Source organism: Musa acuminata, chromosome BXJ1-5 (assembly GCF_036884655.1).
Source record: "Musa acuminata AAA Group cultivar baxijiao chromosome BXJ1-5, Cavendish_Baxijiao_AAA, whole genome shotgun sequence".
NCBI classification, from domain to species: domain Eukaryota; kingdom Viridiplantae; phylum Streptophyta; class Magnoliopsida; order Zingiberales; family Musaceae; genus Musa; species Musa acuminata.
In genome coordinates, this window is record NC_088331.1 from 5,953,266 (window position 1) to 5,973,696 (window position 20,431).

Consider the following 20,431-nt stretch of genomic DNA (forward strand, 5'->3'; position numbering starts at 1 on the left):
CCTTGAAGTTCTATCACATAAAGCAATACACACAAAGAATGCCAAATTCCCATTTTCTCTTGTTTCGTTGTCTTCTTCCTCGGTGATGGTTTGTGTTGGAGAACAACACTACTGTGGATGTGGATATTAATAATTCCCAGGCAGCATCTCAAGAATGCAGTGCTGGAGACACTAATAAAAGAAGCTCACTAGAAAAGACAACTTGGTCAGCTTAAAAGTCAATATATTAATGGGAGATGACACCCTCTCAATGGATACAAAATTTGGAAGTTTGGATTATCTCAGTGTCTATTTTGGCTTGTTTTTATGGGTCTAAAAAGCATCTCTCTTTCATAAATTACTGGGACTAATTATATGGACAACAAGGGGATTTGGCATCAGAAGATGGGCATCTTTTGATGTTTGAGAGGTGAACTACCATTTTAGAAAACCTTTTTTTTTCTTATGTCTTGTTGTTTGATGACATGAATTATCTCACCTATAACCATTCTGAAGTATATTTTTAGAGGAAAAAAAATATGACATTATATTATATATAAAATGAATAGTGTGTCAGGAAAGGGAGATAACATCCATTATCAATAATTGATATGAAAATAACAACATATTGGGAATTCTAATCATGTTACCACATGTCTTGATTTGAGATCAAGATTCTTTGATACTTTTACTAATTGTAACTTTTTCCTTGATCATGTACCATAATGGATGTATTATAATGATGATGAAGAGTTTGCTAATGAAAATAATCAAAACTGTGTCAGGGAGCTGTGATTTTTATGTTCATAGCAGATATGTCTACTTAATTATGCTCCACAGACATAGAGTTATATGTAGACTATATTATACAGTCCAAATTGTTTGACATTTGAAGCATGCATTACAAGAAAAGCTTTTTATCTTCCCCCATGCTTGACCAAGTAGCTCTCTTGACAAGTGATGTTTAGTGTAGAGTAGTACAAAATAAACTTGCATCAACCTTGGATGTTTAGAATATGTCATTGAAACAATGTTTTGACCTCAACTTCTTATTAGATGACTTTAATCAAATGTCTCAATCCCCTTTCAAATATATATATATATATATATATATATATATATATATATATATATATATATATATATATATATATATATATATATATATATATATCAAACATAGGTCACAATCTTTGACCGAAACCTGTATATGATTGAAGAATCTAATTGCTAGGCATTGGGCTGAGCTTGACTTCCAGTAAGCATCATGAAGAATTCTTGAACTTTGATTGAAGTATTAGAGAAAGAAAGGTTAGGGCTTATAACTATTGCTCAAGAAGAATGCAATAAAAACAAGATAAATATAGTCAATCAATAGGTAAAATTTGATCCTTCTCCCACTCTCAAACCATTATTTTAGTATGTCACAGACAAAGCTACTCTACTAGTAATTTTCTCCCCAATATTTATATTTCTAGGCTTAGTTAAGGTTCATGTCAATTTCATATATTATGTCCCTCCAAATATTACTGATCCTCCATATTAACATCCATTGAAAGAAAACTCAACCTAATACTTTCTAGTTATAATTAGTTAATTTAATTTAAATGAGACACAAGTTGTTATTATATAATCAGCATCAAATTTTAAAGGGTGTAAATGTCATTTATAGATTTTTTAAGCATTTACAAACTCTATTTACTCTCAATTTACAAGCCTGTAACAGTTGATGTGTAATATAATTATCTCTTGTAGTGAAAGAATGACTATGGGTTGGACAAGTGGATAAATATGTTAAATCACATGTTAAAAAATTATCTGAAAAATACAGGATAAAAATTTTAGAAAAACACAGAAATATAAGAAATAAAAGGGTTCTTACATATCTATTCTTTCATATTTTAGAAGTAGCATATTTGCCCCTATATGTCACCCCATTAGCATATGCTTGATGAAATAGTTAATCATATATAATTTTGATTAATAAGATTTAATTTGAGCTTAAAAGGAATTATATAACAAAAGATTAGCGCTTGTATAAGAGTTACCAATTATATAAGTATGAATATCAATCGGTGTTATAATACCATTGTGCTAATTATTAAATCAACTAACAAATACTAATTATAATGTTCTGAGTTTTACATGAATATAAGTTTTCTTAGAGAGTTAAGTATGAACATCACTAACTGTAGAGGGATATATAAGCAATTTTGTCAAAATTAAGGCTAAGAATTATAAATTTTAGCAGATAATTTTAGGATTGGTTCTAAGATTTATAGATCCTTTTAGCTTTTTTTTAATTGAATTTTTAACACTCTAAAGGACAATAATACATGTAGAGAACATTGAATTTTGTTCGATCCGACTCTTTAATAAGTGAATCATACCGATCAATATTTCTAATCGGACTAATTAGTTCAGTTCGATCTACGGTTCTTGTAAAACCTTTTTCCAGGAAAATATTTACAGGACTTCTCTCTGTGTTTCACTATTTGGGTTTATGAACTATTGGTTTTTGTTGATCATCATTGTCAACTGTGGTTAACTTATCAAGCATTAACACATGCTTATTAAATTCTAATAAATCAATTTATTTTCTATTTTATTTCCAATGTAGCAATAACATGGAGTATTATGTTCTTTTAACGTAATCATTATTTTTCTTTGAATGTTGTTCTTGAACACATTTTGTCTACTTTAGCAATCAGATATGCTGCAGAGGTTTCAGCTGCTGTGTCTTGGAGCCCAGTCCGGTCCAGCTTGAAGGACTCATGTTTCAGCTACTGGCTCATAATTGAGTTGCAGATCATCATCAATGAGTGACACCAAATGTGCCAGCACTCATCATCAGATGCATCCCCAAGGTGGGCAATGCAATCAACTGCTGATTCCAGTAATCAATGAAGCAGGCTGTAAAGAGAAGACTGCTGAACCCAAAAAAAAAGAAAGAAAAAAAAGTATGAGGACTGGACAACAATCAATCATAATTATTCCCTTCTGTGGACCAACTGATGCTACTAAAAAAAATTTAGTATTGACGAGAGTCTCGTGTAATAAATTATTATGATTTTTATGATGCTTTTGGATACATGGAAAATATGTCATCAGTTTTTTTAGCTTTGTGTTAGGTATATATATATATATATATATATATATATATATATATATATATATATATATATATATATATATACAGAATTTTTTTGTTTGATTTATGGTTGAGATATGGAACTATGAATATTGAGTCAATATAAAACAAACACATATTTTTGTAGAGATGGCATCCAGCTATCATCTGATACTTGTCCCCTGGAAGTTCTACAGCTAAACAGCACCTGAGCCCCACATACACTGGCAAAGTTTTGCCCTCTTGCCATGCTTGATGATTCTGCAGATTTCCAAGGCCAAGTAACTTCATTTTCTCCATTGCTGGGATAGAGAATTGAGAATTTGGGTGGATCTGCATTGCTTCCTTCAAGGAAAGAAGAAAAGGGACCACTGCAAGCAGCAGGTATCTTATGAAGCAGGGATGCCATTTTGTCCTGAGATCACTATCCACCTGTGGGTCACTCAGTGATCACCACATGTACCAGCAGCTAATCCTCTTGCCCTGCATCCAATCTCACACTTAATTCTCAGTCAGCACTAGAAAGAAGAAAGAGATGTCACTGTTTAGGTGGAAAGGCTATGTGAATGTAGTGAGTCCAATGACACCAGTGAATCATGTCACTGGAGGTTTGGCATGCACTTTTGACCTAAACAGGGCATTCTAACATGCATTGTTTTTCTCAGAAATGAATGAATGAATGAATGTTAGTAAAGATTACTTTTTCATGTGGTAGTGTGTGTTTGTGTGTGTGTTAAGAGGTTTCTCAGAGGTCAGAAACCTTGGAATACACTTTCTGACCCAAACAAGGCTTGTCAGCTTGGCTTAAGGCAGGTTTCATAGCAAAGTCTCTTTGGTTTTCTGAGAAATGAATGCTACATATAGATATCATGTGTTTGGAAGATATTCTTTGCATTTTTTTCCCTTGATTTCTGTGAAAGGTTCCATGCAAAAGGAGGACAGACAAGCAAATAGAGAAGTCATACTTTTATTGTAGTTGACTTTACAGTTCTCATCTGCAATGCAGATAAGATCGAAATAAATTTTGATTAAAATAGAGGCCTTTGGATTCCTCAATAGGTAACTGCTACAGATTTATATGAAATCTTCCTCTTTAGTTGAAGGACTAGAGGTTATATGATTCTCTTGATGTCCCCATGAAAGACCTACTTTTGCTACCATAAATTCATGTTTCAGATGCTTAAGAAATGACTCCATGAGCACCTCCATGGGAGGTGGTTCCACATTAAGTCTGGTGGTGGGTGCAAGAAACACTAAACTTATGCTTTTGATCTGGCAATAATGCAGCAGCCTTGCTTCGCATCATTGATGGATTCATTAATTTGTTGAGCCTGTGTGTTAGCTCCAACAATGAACATATCAAAGAAAACAAAAAAGAGCAGTGAGATAACATAAGGCATCATTACATCCATACAGATCTAGGCTTACATACTGAACAATAGATGTGACTTCAAAGGAAAAAGAACTGTGAGATGGAGGTACCAAACAGTGATGTAAATTTGTCATCAAAGTTATCAAAGATATGGTTCTCTGAATCTCATTGAGATATTATTGCAGGAAGATGCTACAGAAGAATTAGTTTGCAGAGGTTTTAGCTGAAATGTCTGATAGATAGAGTATGAGTGTTTTGGATACAAATGATAGGAGAAGGGAGAAAGATGTGCCCTCATTTTATGCAGTTCTGTGGTCTGAGATCACTGGTTTACCATTAGGGATGAGTTGAGAAGGGGACAGTGAGAGGTCAGGTTCAGAGGAGCTCTTTTTGGTCAGTCATTGGAGTACAAGGCTTTGATGAAATCCACTGAATGCTATCTCTTTATCTAAGTCTCAAATAATTTATAATTTATTATATTAGATACAATACTGTCACGAATTTAATTTGAATTATCTAAATTATGAAACATCCACATTTATCCACAATGATCAGTCTGGATTTCAATCTCTTAAGGGTCTTCAAAGAAGAAAAAAAAAAAAAGTCAAAGAGACAAGTAATAGACAAAATATCATCGTTTACGGAACAAATAAATTGTTATATCAGATATATCATAATGAAGTTCTGATTAGGAATTTCATTTCAAATCCTTCTATTACCTTCTGGTCTAGATTTCAATCTTTTATGGATCTTCTAAGAAGAAAAAAGATAAGTGGAAGAGACAAGCAACAGGCAAAATATCATGGAACCCTCTTTTTATTCAATGCTCCTTTGTCAATACTATTTTGGAGCCAACTTACAAGTCATGGGATATGCTTTGCACAGCATCTTTGTATTTGAGGATCATTGGTCTGTGGAAGTTAAACAAGAGAGAAAAGTAAAAGAATCTTCTTGAAGAGTCAACTATGCTCCTTTATTTCTTAACAATGTTCACTTTTTCTAAAGAGTGAGATGTTGCCTTCAGTTTATTGGCAAGTAAGATTTACTCTCTCAAAAAATCTATGGATGCAATTTTCTGTGGTATATGAGCCAAAGAAGCTTGTGAAAGAACTGTTGAACAGTACCTTCAACACAGTTACAATCAATTGGGATCCAAAATCTGTTGTTCACCTTTTAGTTTACAGACAGTGCAGAATGATCTCAGCCTCACTGATTTGTTTAAGAATGCCAAAGATAATGAATGGGAGGCTGGTCATGTTACACATCATTGATATGATTTGTTCCACTCCATATCTTTAGATGATGCATTGCCATTGAAATCCTAAGCTCTGAAACCAGTGCTCTCTCTACTGACTAGCAATGGACAAGTCAAAGTTGAGTCTGTGGAATTCCCCAATTTGCCAGGAAGATTACTTAGATCAGGACAAAAAAATTATGCCTAGGAAACATCACAAGTTAGGAGGAATGAGTACCAGTAGCTCCCACCTTCATCAGAAACTCATTCTTTGATTTGTTCAACCAAGTTCACAATCAATCAGGTTCAAGAAACATACAAAATTAGAAAGTATTTTCAACCAAGTTCACAGTCAATCAGGTTCAAGAAACATACAAAATTAGAAAGTATTTATTGGGTATATTCATATGCATGAAAATTTTCGGAGACAACCAATATATCTATGAAGCTAATTGTAAGTGGTTAGACAAGTATTACTCTAATCGAATGATCAGATATTGATTTGATCGATTATGCATGTGTTATATATATATATATATATATATCTTAAGTTATGAAATTAATTGATTTTACCTAAGTTATACAGTACCCTTGCACATTTATCTATAAAGGATTAGCCTCCTTGAAATTTTTTACGGTCTCAAAAGAACATGTAAAAAGAAGATAGGTTAGAAAAAATATTTATCTCAAAATCTCATAAATAGATATTTTAGCAAACACTTGATAAACAATACAAATTACAAAAAAAACTTCATAAGCTCTAATCAGTTACACGACAAAGAATCCAGTATGATCCATTGCGATTAAAAATCTTCATAAATACTTACATGATATTGTTACGAAATAAATCTAGAGCTTGTTCACTATTTTATCCCGTAGTAGCATATCCAATTACTTTGGATTTTTTATAATACAATCGTTTAAGGTTTGTAAAGTCTATAATTATAATTTGAATTGTCTATTAAGTGTTTATTGAAATATTTACTGGTGAGATTTCAAATTAAATATTTTCTTAATTCATCTTTTCTTTTACGTATTATTATGGGATCATAAAAAATTTATAGGAGATCGGTCCGAACATCATTTGCTATAAAATCAGGTAGCTTTATCACTGATGATGAAAGAGGGTGGCATCAAAGATATTGTCGCTCACTAAACAAAGAGATTTGACGAAGATAGAGCACAGCACAATAAGATATGCGTGGAAAAGGGAAGGAGGCAAGTGTTGGGGAAATCACATGGAATTGCCTCCCAAGTGGGCGTGGGCATGAGATACGTCGAGGCGGTTTCACACACCTGGAGACGGGTGGTCATCCCTGACCTCAGCGTATCTGCTGCCAGGATCAGGCGGGCCACCACCGGCGCCACCGCCACCTTCCAAAGCCACCCCCTCAGGCATGCATAATAAACCACCCCCACCTCCTCCCCTTGATTAACCCCTCCCTGATTCCTTCCCCCCTGCTCACCCTTCGATCCAACTCGCACCCATCTTACAGCTTGCTTTATCATGATATCTTTATATGAATATATATCTAGAGAGAGAGAGAGATCTTTGTCAGTGTTTGGTTGTGGTTTTGTTTCTTGGTGTTTAATGCAAAGATGGAGTGAGGACATGGGAAGATACGGGTGAAATCTGGTCGGATCTTGCTTTGCAAGGGGTCGGATTTGGTGGGCCGGAAGGTGGCTTATATTTCGATTGCCTTAGCTGTCTGGAAGAGTCCACTGCGAGCGAGAAGGAAAGTGGGAAGGGACGACCTCCACCTCTCCTGCTACTTCTGCTGCTGTTGTCCGTTTCCCCCGCCTTCTCCGTCTCTTGGCCCTCCTCGAAGCTGGTTGTTGTGGCGAGGAACTGGTCGATGGCTGTTGATGCAGAGGCCCAGTTCCATGTTCTGGCCGTGGATGACAGCCTCATGGACAGGAAGCTCATCGAGAGACTCCTCAAGACCTCTTCCTTTCAAGGTTAGCCAAGCTTCTGCTGCTCTGGTTCATCTTGTTTTCCTTCTCTCCTTGACAAGCTTGTGTTGGTGTTTCAGTCACCACAGTGGATTCCGGGAGCAAGGCTCTTGAGGTCTTGGGGTTGAGCGAAGACCAAACAAGCCCATCGGCTGTCTCACCAGAACACAATGTAATCTTTGATCTTTCTGCTTTCCTTTCTTTCTTGGATGCGCGTATATGATGGCTGCATGATTTTGATGGCGTCGTGAACGTTGATACTGTTCTGGCAGGAGATTGAGGTGAATTTGGTCATAACAGATTACTGTATGCCTGGGATGACAGGGTATGACCTCCTCAAGAAGATTAAGGTAGAGTTCATGCTTGTTCATCAGGTTTCCAGTCTGCACATTTTGTCTTCGATTCATTTGTTTCAAGAAGCTGAGGAGGGGCTTCTCTTACTCTAATGTCAGGGATCATCATCTTTGAAGGACATCCCGGTGGTGGTCATGTCATCCGAGAACGTGCCTTCCAGAATAAACAGGTGAGGATGAGGATGATCATTCCATTTCTTCTTTACCAAGATGAATTCTTTCTGTTAATATATTTGATGAGATTTCAATCTCTGTCAAGAAATCCAGTCTTCCTAGGTTATGAAATAATTATTTTTGGTTGGTGGCTTGTGAATGCTAATCCGAAATCCTGATCGATGATATAAAATTGGATTGACCTTTTCTATTTATTACTCCAAAATTTAGTTTCTATTAATTTACAATCCATTTTGCACACCCAATTGCAACAAGGAAATCAAAATGAAGGAAAATAATCCTAGTGGTTGATGAGTATTGCTAGTAGTCTGTAACTATTTATTTTCCTCTATTTAAAGAGAGGATTATTGTTGATACGGAGTTCGGCAATAGATATGCCTTTTAAGTGCCCATGAATAATGGAATTATATTGTGATCCGATAGGGCGAAGAAAAAAGTAGATATTCCCAATCTACAAGTGAAGTCATGAGATTTGTGTTAAATTAATCACCTTTAAGAATAAAGAACAAACGGATAAGAGTTGTATTTGCAAATCAGATCGGTCTGTCATTTGTCTTCTGCTGCTTAAGAAAAGTTTTCCACCTAATCCTGCAATAGAAAAGTTGCATAGATGTCATCTATTCTGAGGTCGAATCAGGAAGGAAGGCAGTCCTTTTCTGCAATATGGTCAAACATCTCAAGATCTTTTCCTTGTTCTTGTTAGATTTGCTCAATATTCTGAAGTTGATGTGATGAGATAAAGAAGGGTAGAGAGGGCACATCTGATATCTGCTAACCTTTATCTAACATGGAATTGCTTTGCTGTGTACTGCTGCAGATGCTTAGAAGGTGGGGCAGAAGAGTTCTTTCTGAAGCCAGTGCAGCTCTCAGACATGAAAAGGCTCAGGCCTCATATTCTTAAAGGGAGATCAAAAGACCAACAGCTGCAACGAGAAGAAAACAGTAACACCATCATCATCAGCAGCGGTGGCAGTAAAAGGAAAGCCATGGATGAGGAACCTTCACCCGAGAGGACAAGACTCAGATTCTCCACTGGTAGCTTAACCATATTGTGATATGAACGAACATGTTTGTCGACTAGCTGAAGATCCTCATCGGAGCGTTGAGTTTCTTCGGGTGCTGCCAGAGAATTCACATACCATGCCGATTTTGCGGTGGCTAAAGTTACCGAGAAGTAGGAAATGTAAATAGCCGGAGGACGAAGACGATGATGATTTGGCTGGATTCATGAGATACCTACCATCAGGTGTTTGTTTCATGGTGCCAGGGAGACTTTTTGCTCGTTTCTGCTAAAATACTTTCTGGTGACAAATGACATCGTCTTTGAGCATCCAGAGTAAAAGAACTACTCCCATCGCGATGCAGGGAAAAGAAGTAGCCTTGGATCTCTGATCCGAATGATGCGACACTTCTCAAGCTTCTGATTTCATCCTTGATTCAACCTGGCTTATGCTGTTTGGTTTTGTATTCATCAATGGCAGAATGTTTTAACAGGAGCGAGTTTTCAATAAATATCATCGGACGGTGAGGCATATCACCAAAATCGAACACTTTGATATTCTCAGAGAATCTAGAGAGATCCAACTTTTGAAACCTTATGGTCATTCATTGCTTGTAACTGGATCCAATATGATCTGTAATCCATCTTGAGCAGGAAAAGATTGTGGAACAACCATGCACTTGTCTTTCTTTGAATCCACAGACTAGCCAATCTTTGTTACAGTAAGAATTTGCTTACAGATATGGGCTTTGGATTTCCAACCAAACAGATGTTTAGCTTGGCAGAAACAGTTCCTCGAGCTTCAAACTAAAGATTGAGGTTCTTGATCTGAAACTACTGATTCTTGAATCACCATACCCCCTGGGAAAGAGCAGCTTTTGTGTGATGAATTCTGCATGCTGCTGCAAGAGATGAAGCCAAAAGCATATTGCTGATGCACCGGCCTCCAATCTGACTGTGGTGACTCACTCTGTGCAAGGATTTGGAAATGGAATCATTTGGTAGCATCCACAGGACAGGCAAACCCATCAAAGGTACAGAAGACAACATCAGCAAACTGGTCAAGATATGCTTGTTGCCTTTACTACACTAAGTTCCAATGTGGACCTCTTCACAGCACTGGATTCTTGCAATAGATATGCCCTGAAAGCCCATAGATTGAGAACCTGCACCAAGTTGGTCATCTTGATCAAATCAAAAAGGTTCTTTTACCACCTAAACTTGCTGATCCTCTAAAATATTGGTAAATTTACTAGCTATTTAATCTTGTTCAAACAAACCGAAATCGATGTCAATATAGAAAATGACAGCAAACCAAATCAAGATCAATTCGATCGGATCGAATTGCTGATCCCTCCACTCGGTTCGATTCGATCGGATCGGATCGCGTTTAACTAGTTTTAATTGAACATCATCCTCAGCCTCATTAACTTTTTTTTAAATAAAAAGAAAATTCAGCATATATATTTTTAAATTATATTTAATATAAACAAAAATATCATATAATTTTTTTTCATTAATTATGGCACGACCACCGCCTCTCCGCTCTTTATTTCTTCACCGTACCTATTCTGTTTACGCGGTCAACCACCTCCATCCTCATTGGGGAACTATGTAGGGCCCACCGACGTTCCACTTCCTCGTCCAATCAGAACTCAGGCCGGAGACCACCTTTGTCCTCGATCTGATCACATCAAAACGAGCACGCTAAATAAAGCACATCATATTATAATCCTCGGATAAAACCCTCCGCCACTCTGAGAAAAGCTTTACTTCGTGCATGGGCCGCTACCTTCACGATTATTGGAACATCTGCGAGCCCCATGTTTGTTCCGATACGAGATCCAATCAAAACGCAGGTAGGTGAGTACATTCGTCGTTTCTTTATATACTCGAATTATCCCACCGCAATAAGCATACACTACGCGATCTGATCATATCAAAGTAAGCACGCATAATAAAGAGCAAGATAAACATTCCACGAATATACCCTCGCATCTTAATTTCGGATTGATATCGATGTGCGTCTTCTTTTGGATCGAGGAAGACCCCATTCATCTCTCCCTCTCTCTCCCTCTCTCCGCTCCTCTCCCCTTTTCGCTTGGTGACAAGGGCTTTAGGGCTCATAGCGATCTGAAACATCCCGATCTCCCTTCACCCCCTTCCTCTTTCTCTCTCCCCGGATCCAACCGATCCGCGCATCCATGGAGGAGCAGGGCCAGATCGCTCCCTTGTCTTGCACCCGGGGAGAGGTAACGCCGGATCCGGATCTCTTGTTTTATGGTCGTTTGATTGATCGATCGATTGACTTGGCTTCGTTATGCGGGTAGGCGGTAGTCGAGGAGGGGAAGGGGTGGGATGATTCGAGCGAATCGGGCGAGAGATGTGGCTTCTGCGCTATTTGCTTGGAGAAGATTGCGCTGCCGGAGATGGCGCTTGTAAAGGGCTGCGAGCACGCCTACTGGTTTGTGCATAACTTTTTTAGGGTTTTCTGCGTTTTACCAATTTTTGGTTTGGAAGGTTTCAGTTTCTTGCTTTTATCTATTTGGTAGGTTAATCATACGGAAGAAGTAACAAGTAATTTTTTAGGAGAGTTATGAAAGAGATCTAATTCTGGCATGGTAAATCTTAAAATATAAGAAGAATTAAGCACAATTTTTCATCATAGTTTGCACAACTAGATTGCTCTTTGTATTTTTCAAGAAGAATTACACAGGAATATGAGGAAATATATTAGACTTCTTGAAATGAGAAAATAGAGGAGGAAGGCTCTGCTCGCCAATGTTAAGCAGTCTTCATTACTCAAAATCTTGATCACTCAGGTTGCGTAAGAGCGTGGTGCCTCGAAAGAATGAGTGCTTGTGCTGTCAAAGATAACATTTCTGGGCGATGAGAACAGTTTGAGTAGGGTTAGGCTGCCTATGTTTTAGGTTGATAATCAGCTAATTGTCACTAAGTAGAAAGAAAAGCAATCTATATCTCCTAGTGAACTATTCTTTCTTTTTCTTGAGGGCATAATGTTTCCATTGAACAGTGTATGGAAAAAGACCTTGATTCCAAGAAATGTTATGTGATAAAAAACCCTGCTGGTAAAAGAACCTTTCTGATTTGATCAAAATGACCAACTTGGTGCAGGTTCTCAATCTATGGGCTTTCTTTTTCTTGAGGGCATAATGTTTCCAATGAACCTGCACCAAGTTGGTCATTTTGATCAAATCAAAAACCTAAAGATGTCCAAAAAACTAGAGAGGTGGGTTAGGCTTAATAATGCGTATGATTATGGTTGATCCTTGAGAATGTTATCTGTGGATCTACCATCAAACTATCATAGGAAAAGCAAGTATACTCAGGAAACATACTATCAAGATTCACTTGTCTGTTTGTTAGTTTAGTGGTGATTGTTTACTCTTCTTTTAAATGACAAAGTTCAAATGCTGACTTTGGCAAGGAGACTCATGATCGAAAGCATGGGATTGTTGCTTTTGTCTCTTCGTCTATTTTTTTTCAACGCAGTGTAGTAGTTTAAATTTGATCTGCACATAAATCTTCACAGCAGTTTGAGATACAGCTCAATATGGATCTAGAATTCCTAGTAAATATTATCTGTAAGTTAAATAGTGAATCTTGTATTTGTTATGGACTAAGCTATTGTAGCACACTTTGTGCAATCTAAAAAGGCATCATTTTGGAGTGGAGATATTATCACCGTGACATGTTGTGACCATGTAAAGAGCTATTTGATGTAAAAGAAACTTTAAAGTGATTCTCAGACTTCAATATATTGTATACCAATGTATCCTGAGAAAAATTTTTGATTATGCATGTATTGCTAAAAGAATCTTGTTACTGTTTGCTTGGGTAGTGTAATGTGCATCCTGCGGTGGGCAACATACCGTGAAAGACCATCGTGCCCTCAATGTAAGCATCCATTTGAGTTCCTCAGTGTTCACCGTTCACTTGATGGCAGGTTAGGCATTTTTATCTTTCCTGGTCGCCTAAAAGCTGTTGTGCTCAAGTATATGAAATCAATATCAATTCTTTATGCAGCATCCAAGACTACATGTTTGAGGAGAGTGTATGCCTTCTCCTTAGGGCAAGTTGGTTTGTACCATTGGCAGTTCAGGCACAACGAGAGGAGGTGCAAGAAGACGGTTTTGATGAATTAGAAGACTTTCTTCAAAACGAATATGAAGATGAACTTGACGATCTAGATGAAAGCTACTTTGCTAGTAGATCAAGTATTCGTATCGGTAACAGGAGATGGGGTGACAACGGTTATGTGAGGACCGGAAGGAAGGAAGCACGACCTGTCAATCTGCAGTCTTTCGACGATGAGGATGCTGGCCCATCTCGGACTCCAAAGAAGAAAGAGGCAGCAAAAGACAGCACTGGAAGGCGGGCGAAAAGGGCCCTGAAGCGTGAGGCTGCCGATAAGGCAGCCGCAGCAAAGCACCAGCAGCATCTGCAGAGGCTGGGCCGCAAGTAGTGCAGTGTTTCATCAACTATATGTTGCCACTGCTTTCTGTGTAATAAGCCAGCGACTTACTGTACAGCATGTTAACCTCAATCATGTTAGGTTTAGTTTGGAGAAGTGCCACCGAGCATAGCGTTTTGGTGCCTCAAGTCTTCTATATGCTTCGTGTAAACATGCTTCTTTAAAAACTGTACTCATTTGACAGGTCAGATTTATGTGTTTAATTGAAACTACTGAAGCGACCAATGAATGAAAACAACACAGAACTGATTTGTAATTCAGTGAACAAGCAAAAGGATGAAATTTTGAGTCATTAACAATTAGGAACAAGAAACATGCACATACAAACCAAAGAATACTGCACTTGATTCTTCACGAATGGGAATTTTGCAGCCACCAAAACAGCCAACGTGAAAAATTCCAAACAAGTTTCGCTCACTATCTACATAATTATAAAACAAGTTTCGCTCAAAACAGATACCCTAAATGTCTGATGTACACGTCCAAACAAAAACAGAAAACGCTGTCTTTTTACCACTGCCTACTGCGAGAGTTTTGAACAGTGTGTGTTTGACATCCACGATGCAGTGTGGATAACCCATATGTATCCAACACAATACATATACATATGGATCTTTACAGAACTGAGCTAAGCAACCAAATTATATGAATTGGATTGGAGACTGCTACAAGTAAAAGAATAACCAACAACTCCCAAACCCACCCACCCACGACAAACATACATCTATCTCTCAGTCAACAAATAGCAGCAAAGCTTGTACCACTCATAATGTGTCTCCAGATCATCAAACAACCAAATACCTGAAAGGATCCAAAGCAAGCAGATAGTGAAGGTACAATGTAGAGCGAGCCGTAAAAGGTCCCTTGACTCCAGAAGGCACATTCTTAGAAGAGATCCACCTTCCGTTTCTGCATATCCTGTTTCCATTTGGGTTGCCGATAGAATGCCTCTTTAGTCATACCCAGAGTCGTCTGGAACTCAGCATCAGATAAGTAGGCCTAAATATCAATAAAAAACCAATCAGAGCAGCTGAACACCTACATCTTTAATCAGCAAAGAGTCATCAGAATCAAAGAAAGAAAGACTTTAGTTTGCAAACCTCTCTGCGTTTGTAGTCGATTCCACTGACAGGATTGCTGGACTTGGCTTTCAAACGTTCATAAGTGAATGTACATTCACCCCCATTCTCATCTATTTGGGGATTTGTTGCCACATCTGAATCTGCACCATTGCTATCTGATAAAATGCCATTCCCTTCTGTGGTTTCCTTCTCAGCTGAAATCTCAAGTGAATCCCCCGACTCCGAGCCTGCACTTTCAGTCTTTGCAGACTCTGCAGTAGGTAAAAATAGCCGTGATTATCCTCACAAATATTAAGGTAAGAGGACTTTGTTTCATGTAATATAAAGTTTTTTCACCAAGGCAAATGACTTGACTTTATATCTGTTTCCTAAGAACTAGTGCGATGCCAAATTTTCCATGTCTCACAATTGGACATTTAGTTTTTCAAAAAATAATTTACCCTTTGCTTCTCTCCAAGAAAGCAACTTAATGGAAAAATTTGTAAACAAGTCCATCTTTTTCAAATTGCTATACTACTGGAACAGTTCCATGGACAGCTATAGAAACATACAATAAAAAGTGTCTATAGTACACAGGAAACATCAGAAAATATAAAAAGGCATAATACCATTTATGGTCCCAACAGGAACAGGGGAAGGGCTTCTGCTAAATCTTCTTGTAGAGGTCTCTGATTCTCCCTTCTTTTGTTCAGTAGCTAAAACAGATGACAATGCAGCAACTGCAGCTGCTCGTTGTGATCCTTGGCTTGATCGTGATGGCTTTGGTGCCGTGGTTTTATTGTTTAAAGACGGATTAAATGCAGATGATAGTGCTGCTAGGGCTGATGCCCTCTGAGTGGCTCCACCATGATGCACACCAGTAGACTTGTCTTTAGACTGCAACAAATCATAGACATGAAAAATATAAGTGGAAAAGACCACCAGAACTCTATGTGTATCAACTAGACATTTGCTACAATCAATTAAAATCCATAAGAACTACCCCAATTAAAATTGCAAGGCAATGATTAGGATACAAAAATGATAATTTTCAAAATATAAAGATTATCAAATATTCAACATGCCTTGCAAGAAGAAAAGATGCATTGCAACTTTTTTTTCTATTGTTTCATGGAGTTACAAATGTTAGAAATAAGTTACTAATAGCAGATTTACTACAATCAATTAAAATCAAGTTAAAATCAATTAAAATCAATCAAGTTAGAAATAAGTTACTAATAGCAGAGTTACTAATAGCAGATTTGCTACAATCAATTAAAATCCATAAGAACTACCCAATTAAAATTGCAAGCCAATGATTAGGATACAAAAATGATAATTTTCAAAAATATAAAGATTATCAAATATTCAACATGCCTTGCAAGAAGAAAAGATGCATTGCAACTTTTTTTTCTATTGTTTCATTGAGTTACAAATGTTAGAAATAAGTTACTAATAGCAGATTTACTACGTGTTAATGGCACATCACATGGCCAGGTGTCAACTGGGCAAGGGATGGATTCCACCGAGTAATGAAGGGTTAACATAGCACCGGTCCAGCACCCAGCATGTTGAATTTTGGCGAGGTTTAAATAATATTATTGCAGATTATGACATATGATCAAATGGGTTCTTACAGATAAGCAATAGCAAAGTAAAAAAGTTGACAAGAATATATGTGTAATCATTTATGGTAAAGAAAACAACAACCAGTGATTAAAGATTAGAACTAACATTACTTGTGAACCTTTTCTTACTAGAAGAAAACAAATAATTTTATCATTTAAAACGACATAATCAAGATCTAGGAAGTCAGCTAAAAGCTTTCAGACCCCAAATTTTCTTTCTTCCTTTTTTTAGTCTCTTTTGCTTGCCCGATAGTTAATTTTACTAAGTATAACTCATCAGTTAATTCCTCAATGATAGAGCGGTTAGAGCTTGATCATAGCTTGGGTTTAACAGTAAAAAATTGGCATATACATACCTCTGAAGCATGAATGGATGCCCCAAATAGGTGTGCCAGTTTCTTCAGGAAAGAATTTCCATGAATCTGAATCATACGTAGAAGCATATATTAATGTCTGCTAGTATTAAGCATATGCAGTGTGCATCAAAAACCATTTTTCTTAGTACAACACACAACTTAAATCAATATAAGCAAGTGAAGCAAGTTGCAAAATTAGCTTGAGTCCAAAGAAGCACAAATTTTTTGCATATATTTTCTCCACAATACAAGCATAAAATCTGGTAACTGATCACACCAAAACCAAGTGTCTAGTTAGTTACATCATAGCATTTAGAAAAGAATATATGATTAGGAGTCTAAGTTTAGTTGCGCAAGAAGCAAGAAAACTGACAAAAATTCTTGATAGAAAAGTTTTTACTGAAAGTCTATAATTTCTAAAATTTATTTGCAGAATATTTATCCAGAGAGTAAAAAATTTAGTGTTAAACAACAAAGCTTATATTTACTATTGAATAAATAGGATAGTTTTGAACAACAACTATAAACTGGAAATAGCTACATGTTGAGTTTGATTTTGACCTCTGATGAATGACAGTGTAATTCTGGAGTCTTTTTCAGATAATTATACCCTCTACAAAGTTTTCAAACTCAACACAAATGAGAGGCTAAGAAAATCTAAAAGGACATATCAAGTTGATTATGTGGCATAAATGATATAGAAATTGATAGTACAAGTTAAAGAAGATAGAAGTAGAAACCTGATTTGAATTATGTAATATTATATCAAAACAGTGTTAAGTAACAATAGCAGCAATTAACGAGAAAATAAATCTGAAATAAGGTAAAAAAGGCAGAGAGATTAGGCTTAAAAGAAAAAGAACTAAGAGTTTAAAGATGGAACAAACAGATAGTAAGCGTTCTTTTAATGATTTCATAGTGTAAAAAGACAAAAGATGAGGGATACAGAAGGCTTCACAGCACCAAGGCCCCAAAAAACTATGGTAATCTCATGCAAACAAGTTTGACTGCCAGCAAAATATAGTATTGACTTGTATGGTACGCCTAACACAAGGTTTAGGAACTGTATACATTCATTTATGGCTACCCTGAAATTGTTTATGGCTGCAACAGTAATATATTGTAGGAACAAATTGGTTTTGTCTAAAAATAAATGCTGAAGATTTTTCAAGTTCCATTATATTATGACTGTGTTTGCGACTGTTTTAGTTCTCCATATTGTTCCTCATTCCATAGCCGAAATCCTGACAGTTATTGTTAAGTGACATACACCTCTATGAAACAAGGCATACCGTTGAGGAAGAAATTGATCATATATAATCTTAGATGAAATATATGTAAGCACCAACCATTCACTGATTAATAAATTTGTTTGTAAGCCAACTGCAATAACATGAAGATTATAAGTTCAAGCATTGCATAAACAATCAGATAAAAGTACACGCTGAGTATGAAAGAAAGAAAAACAATGTACTTAAGCATAAAAGGATCAAAAGGCATAATGACATAAACAAGTCTAATCATGAAACAATCATATTTCTAGAAGTAGCAAAGTTACAAGGTATTGAACCCCAAAATTCTTTATTTTTCAATAAGAAAATGGATAAAAATAATATATCTCTAGTATTGGTAGCTGAAATTATACAGTAATAACAGTTGACACTAGATATACACTTAAAAGTTCAAACAAAAAAAGTGCTACACTTGGGAGATATAATTTTTAGGCACTTAAGACTTCAGACTGCTCATTTATACACAGTAAGGTGCATTTCAATAAAATCCTATGAGCCTCAACTAAAATGAGGCTTAAAATAAGAGCCTCTTAAACACTGTTTAAAGAGTAATTTAAGTTATTTAAACAAGGAAGACCATTAGTATGTCAAAAAAACAAAATATGAAAGGAAGAGATAAAACTATCATATGTCACCCGGCAGGGCTACCCAAATGTCACTTTGATCATAAAGCATAATAGCAAGTTCAAGGTCAAATGGAAGGGTTTATCTACTGTTATTTATCAACCTGAACTGAACTCCCAAATACAATCTTGAATTGCCAGACAAAATGTGCTTTTGTAACAGACATGCCAGACATTAAGAACTTGACCTCACCAATAGAGAAAATATTTATAACCAAGGAGCAATGTTATATATCCTCAGTACTTCAGTAAAGTTTAGATTGTACGATATTGGCCAAGCTAAAGCCAAATACTCCTAAGAACTCCAGCCAGATGTTTTTATATTGCACTATGAAACTTATTTACATTTTATAAACAGCAGTCTGCTGAATTTTAAAATTATAAGGTTAGTGATTCTAAAATCTCTTGGCATATCCAAATTAAAAAATTGTCTTATATGGAGAAGAGATGCTGGACATAAATAAGATCATCAAGATGGCTCAAGCACAACAAAAGAAAGAGGATTCTCCTTCCTCATAATTGAAGGTTCTTTATTTGTCCTAAATACCAATGATAAAAGATAGAAGATTGGAGAAGAAACCGATTTTTTTAAAAGAAATAAGTCAGAAGAAAGAATGTATAAGATAATCATATATAAGTGATGTACCAAGAACAGAGTTTCTATACATATGGTCAATAAATTAAATCCAAACCTATACATTTTCCTAGCCCAATAGAATTAGAAAAATCACAACTCAGCATCAATTGTGTGCTCACTTTCTCAATAAACAAATGCTCATCTACCTTTACCATGACCATGGATGCTGGAAAGAGTTACGATCGATGGATTCAACAATATATATTTCTTTATCTATAATGGGCCAAAGATAGATTCACATCGACCATAGAAATTACTCAAATACAGAAAAGTAAACAATACTAGCAAAATGGATCAAGATGAGTAAAGAAGGTAATGATTCTATGTCCATATACCATACTAAGGTTGGAAATTGGAAGTACCTCAATCAAATCCGAGAGAGTAGAGGATGAGTCATTGCATGGTGGAAGTGAATAAAACAATTGGAATTTGGTTAGGTCAAGCAAAGTTGAACTTCAAGTTCAAACCTTTCTTGTTTACATGAAAAATCATATGATTTTCATCATAATTAATTGTTAACATAGATATATAAGAGAATATTGTATCCAGATTTTCACTTAATCAGAAATACTGATCCAACTAATTTAAAGTTCCATCTTTGACCTCTGTTTTACCAGCTTGCATCAGTCATTTCATTTTTTTTTTTTGTAGGACCACAAACCTTTGCATCAGGCCTCATGCAAAATATACATTTATCAATGTTCTTCACAACCAATAAAGATTTGAGAGATAAAATCCAATTTTTTAACCAAAAATCCAAATAACAAAAAGGAAACTGCAAATCATACCGTAGCCTTTGCACTGTCCCAAGAGAAATATGTCGTGAAAAAACAAGGTTCATTACCCTCCGTGACTTTAAAAAGTGGTACATCTGGAGATAAACCTTCGAACAACACTGCAAGCTCTATGTATTTCTGAAAAAAAGTTTTTAGTAAATTATATTATTGCAACAAAAAACACTATCAGGAAATATAAATGGAAAGGTCGCTGCAGATACTTGTCCTATATCAAATGCCTTTTGCTTGTCCTTGGAATCCACTGACTGTCCAATCCAGAGAAAGACTTCAGCATGGGTATCAAGAACCAACATGTCTTCAGTCAACAAATCATCTTGAGAATAATTATAAACTTCAGTCACCTGCAA

The 20,431-nt window shown here is 36.3% G+C and overlaps 3 protein-coding genes across 3 annotated transcripts in view; 2 read left to right on the forward strand and 1 right to left on the reverse strand.

Annotated features, from left to right (window-relative positions):
• Window positions 1–7,273: 7,273 nt before the first annotated feature.
• Window positions 7,274–9,611, forward strand: LOC103984246 (two-component response regulator ORR9). The gene is made up of 5 exons (XM_009401707.3): window positions 7,274–7,674; window positions 7,749–7,840; window positions 7,941–8,018; window positions 8,121–8,191; window positions 9,013–9,611. Exons 1-5 carry the CDS (start codon window positions 7,572–7,574, stop codon window positions 9,248–9,250), a joined length of 582 nt encoding a protein of 193 aa, XP_009399982.1. The 5' UTR covers window positions 7,274–7,571; the 3' UTR covers window positions 9,251–9,611.
• Window positions 9,612–11,133: 1,522 nt separating this feature from the next.
• LOC135673337 (uncharacterized) lies at window positions 11,134–13,878 on the forward strand. Its single transcript, XM_065182222.1, has 4 exons — window positions 11,134–11,447; window positions 11,526–11,659; window positions 13,058–13,162; window positions 13,243–13,878. Exons 1-4 carry the CDS (start codon window positions 11,400–11,402, stop codon window positions 13,679–13,681), a joined length of 726 nt encoding a protein of 241 aa, XP_065038294.1. The 5' UTR covers window positions 11,134–11,399; the 3' UTR covers window positions 13,682–13,878.
• Window positions 13,879–14,080: 202 nt separating this feature from the next.
• The window catches only part of LOC103984405 (villin-2), a 28,281-nt gene continuing 21,930 nt past the window's right edge, over window positions 14,081–20,431 (reverse strand). The window contains 6 exon segments of the mRNA XM_065185441.1: window positions 14,081–14,689; window positions 14,791–15,023; window positions 15,381–15,648; window positions 16,736–16,801; window positions 20,076–20,201; window positions 20,285–20,425. Coding sequence (XP_065041513.1) covers window positions 14,576–14,689; window positions 14,791–15,023; window positions 15,381–15,648; window positions 16,736–16,801; window positions 20,076–20,201; window positions 20,285–20,425 — 948 coding nt within the window. The 3' untranslated portion in view covers window positions 14,081–14,575.

What these genes read in the sequence shown, in the direction of transcription:
- LOC103984246 (XM_009401707.3), top strand. Translation starts at nt 7,572, where the DNA reads ATGGCTGTTGATGCAGAGGCCCAGTTCCATGTTCTGGCCGTGGATGAC. An exon ending in CAAGACCTCTTCCTTTCAAG is followed by an intron (nt 7,675 to 7,748) that starts GTTAGCCAAGCT and finishes TTGGTGTTTCAG; the next exon opens with TCACCACAGTGGATTCCGGG. An exon ending in GTGCCTTCCAGAATAAACAG is followed by an intron (nt 8,192 to 9,012) that starts GTGAGGATGAGG and finishes GTACTGCTGCAG; the next exon opens with ATGCTTAGAAGGTGGGGCAG.
- LOC135673337 (XM_065182222.1), top strand. Translation starts at nt 11,400, where the DNA reads ATGGAGGAGCAGGGCCAGATCGCTCCCTTGTCTTGCACCCGGGGAGAG. An exon ending in GGCTGCGAGCACGCCTACTG is followed by an intron (nt 11,660 to 13,057) that starts GTTTGTGCATAA and finishes TTGCTTGGGTAG; the next exon opens with TGTAATGTGCATCCTGCGGT. An exon ending in CACCGTTCACTTGATGGCAG is followed by an intron (nt 13,163 to 13,242) that starts GTTAGGCATTTT and finishes TTCTTTATGCAG; the next exon opens with CATCCAAGACTACATGTTTG.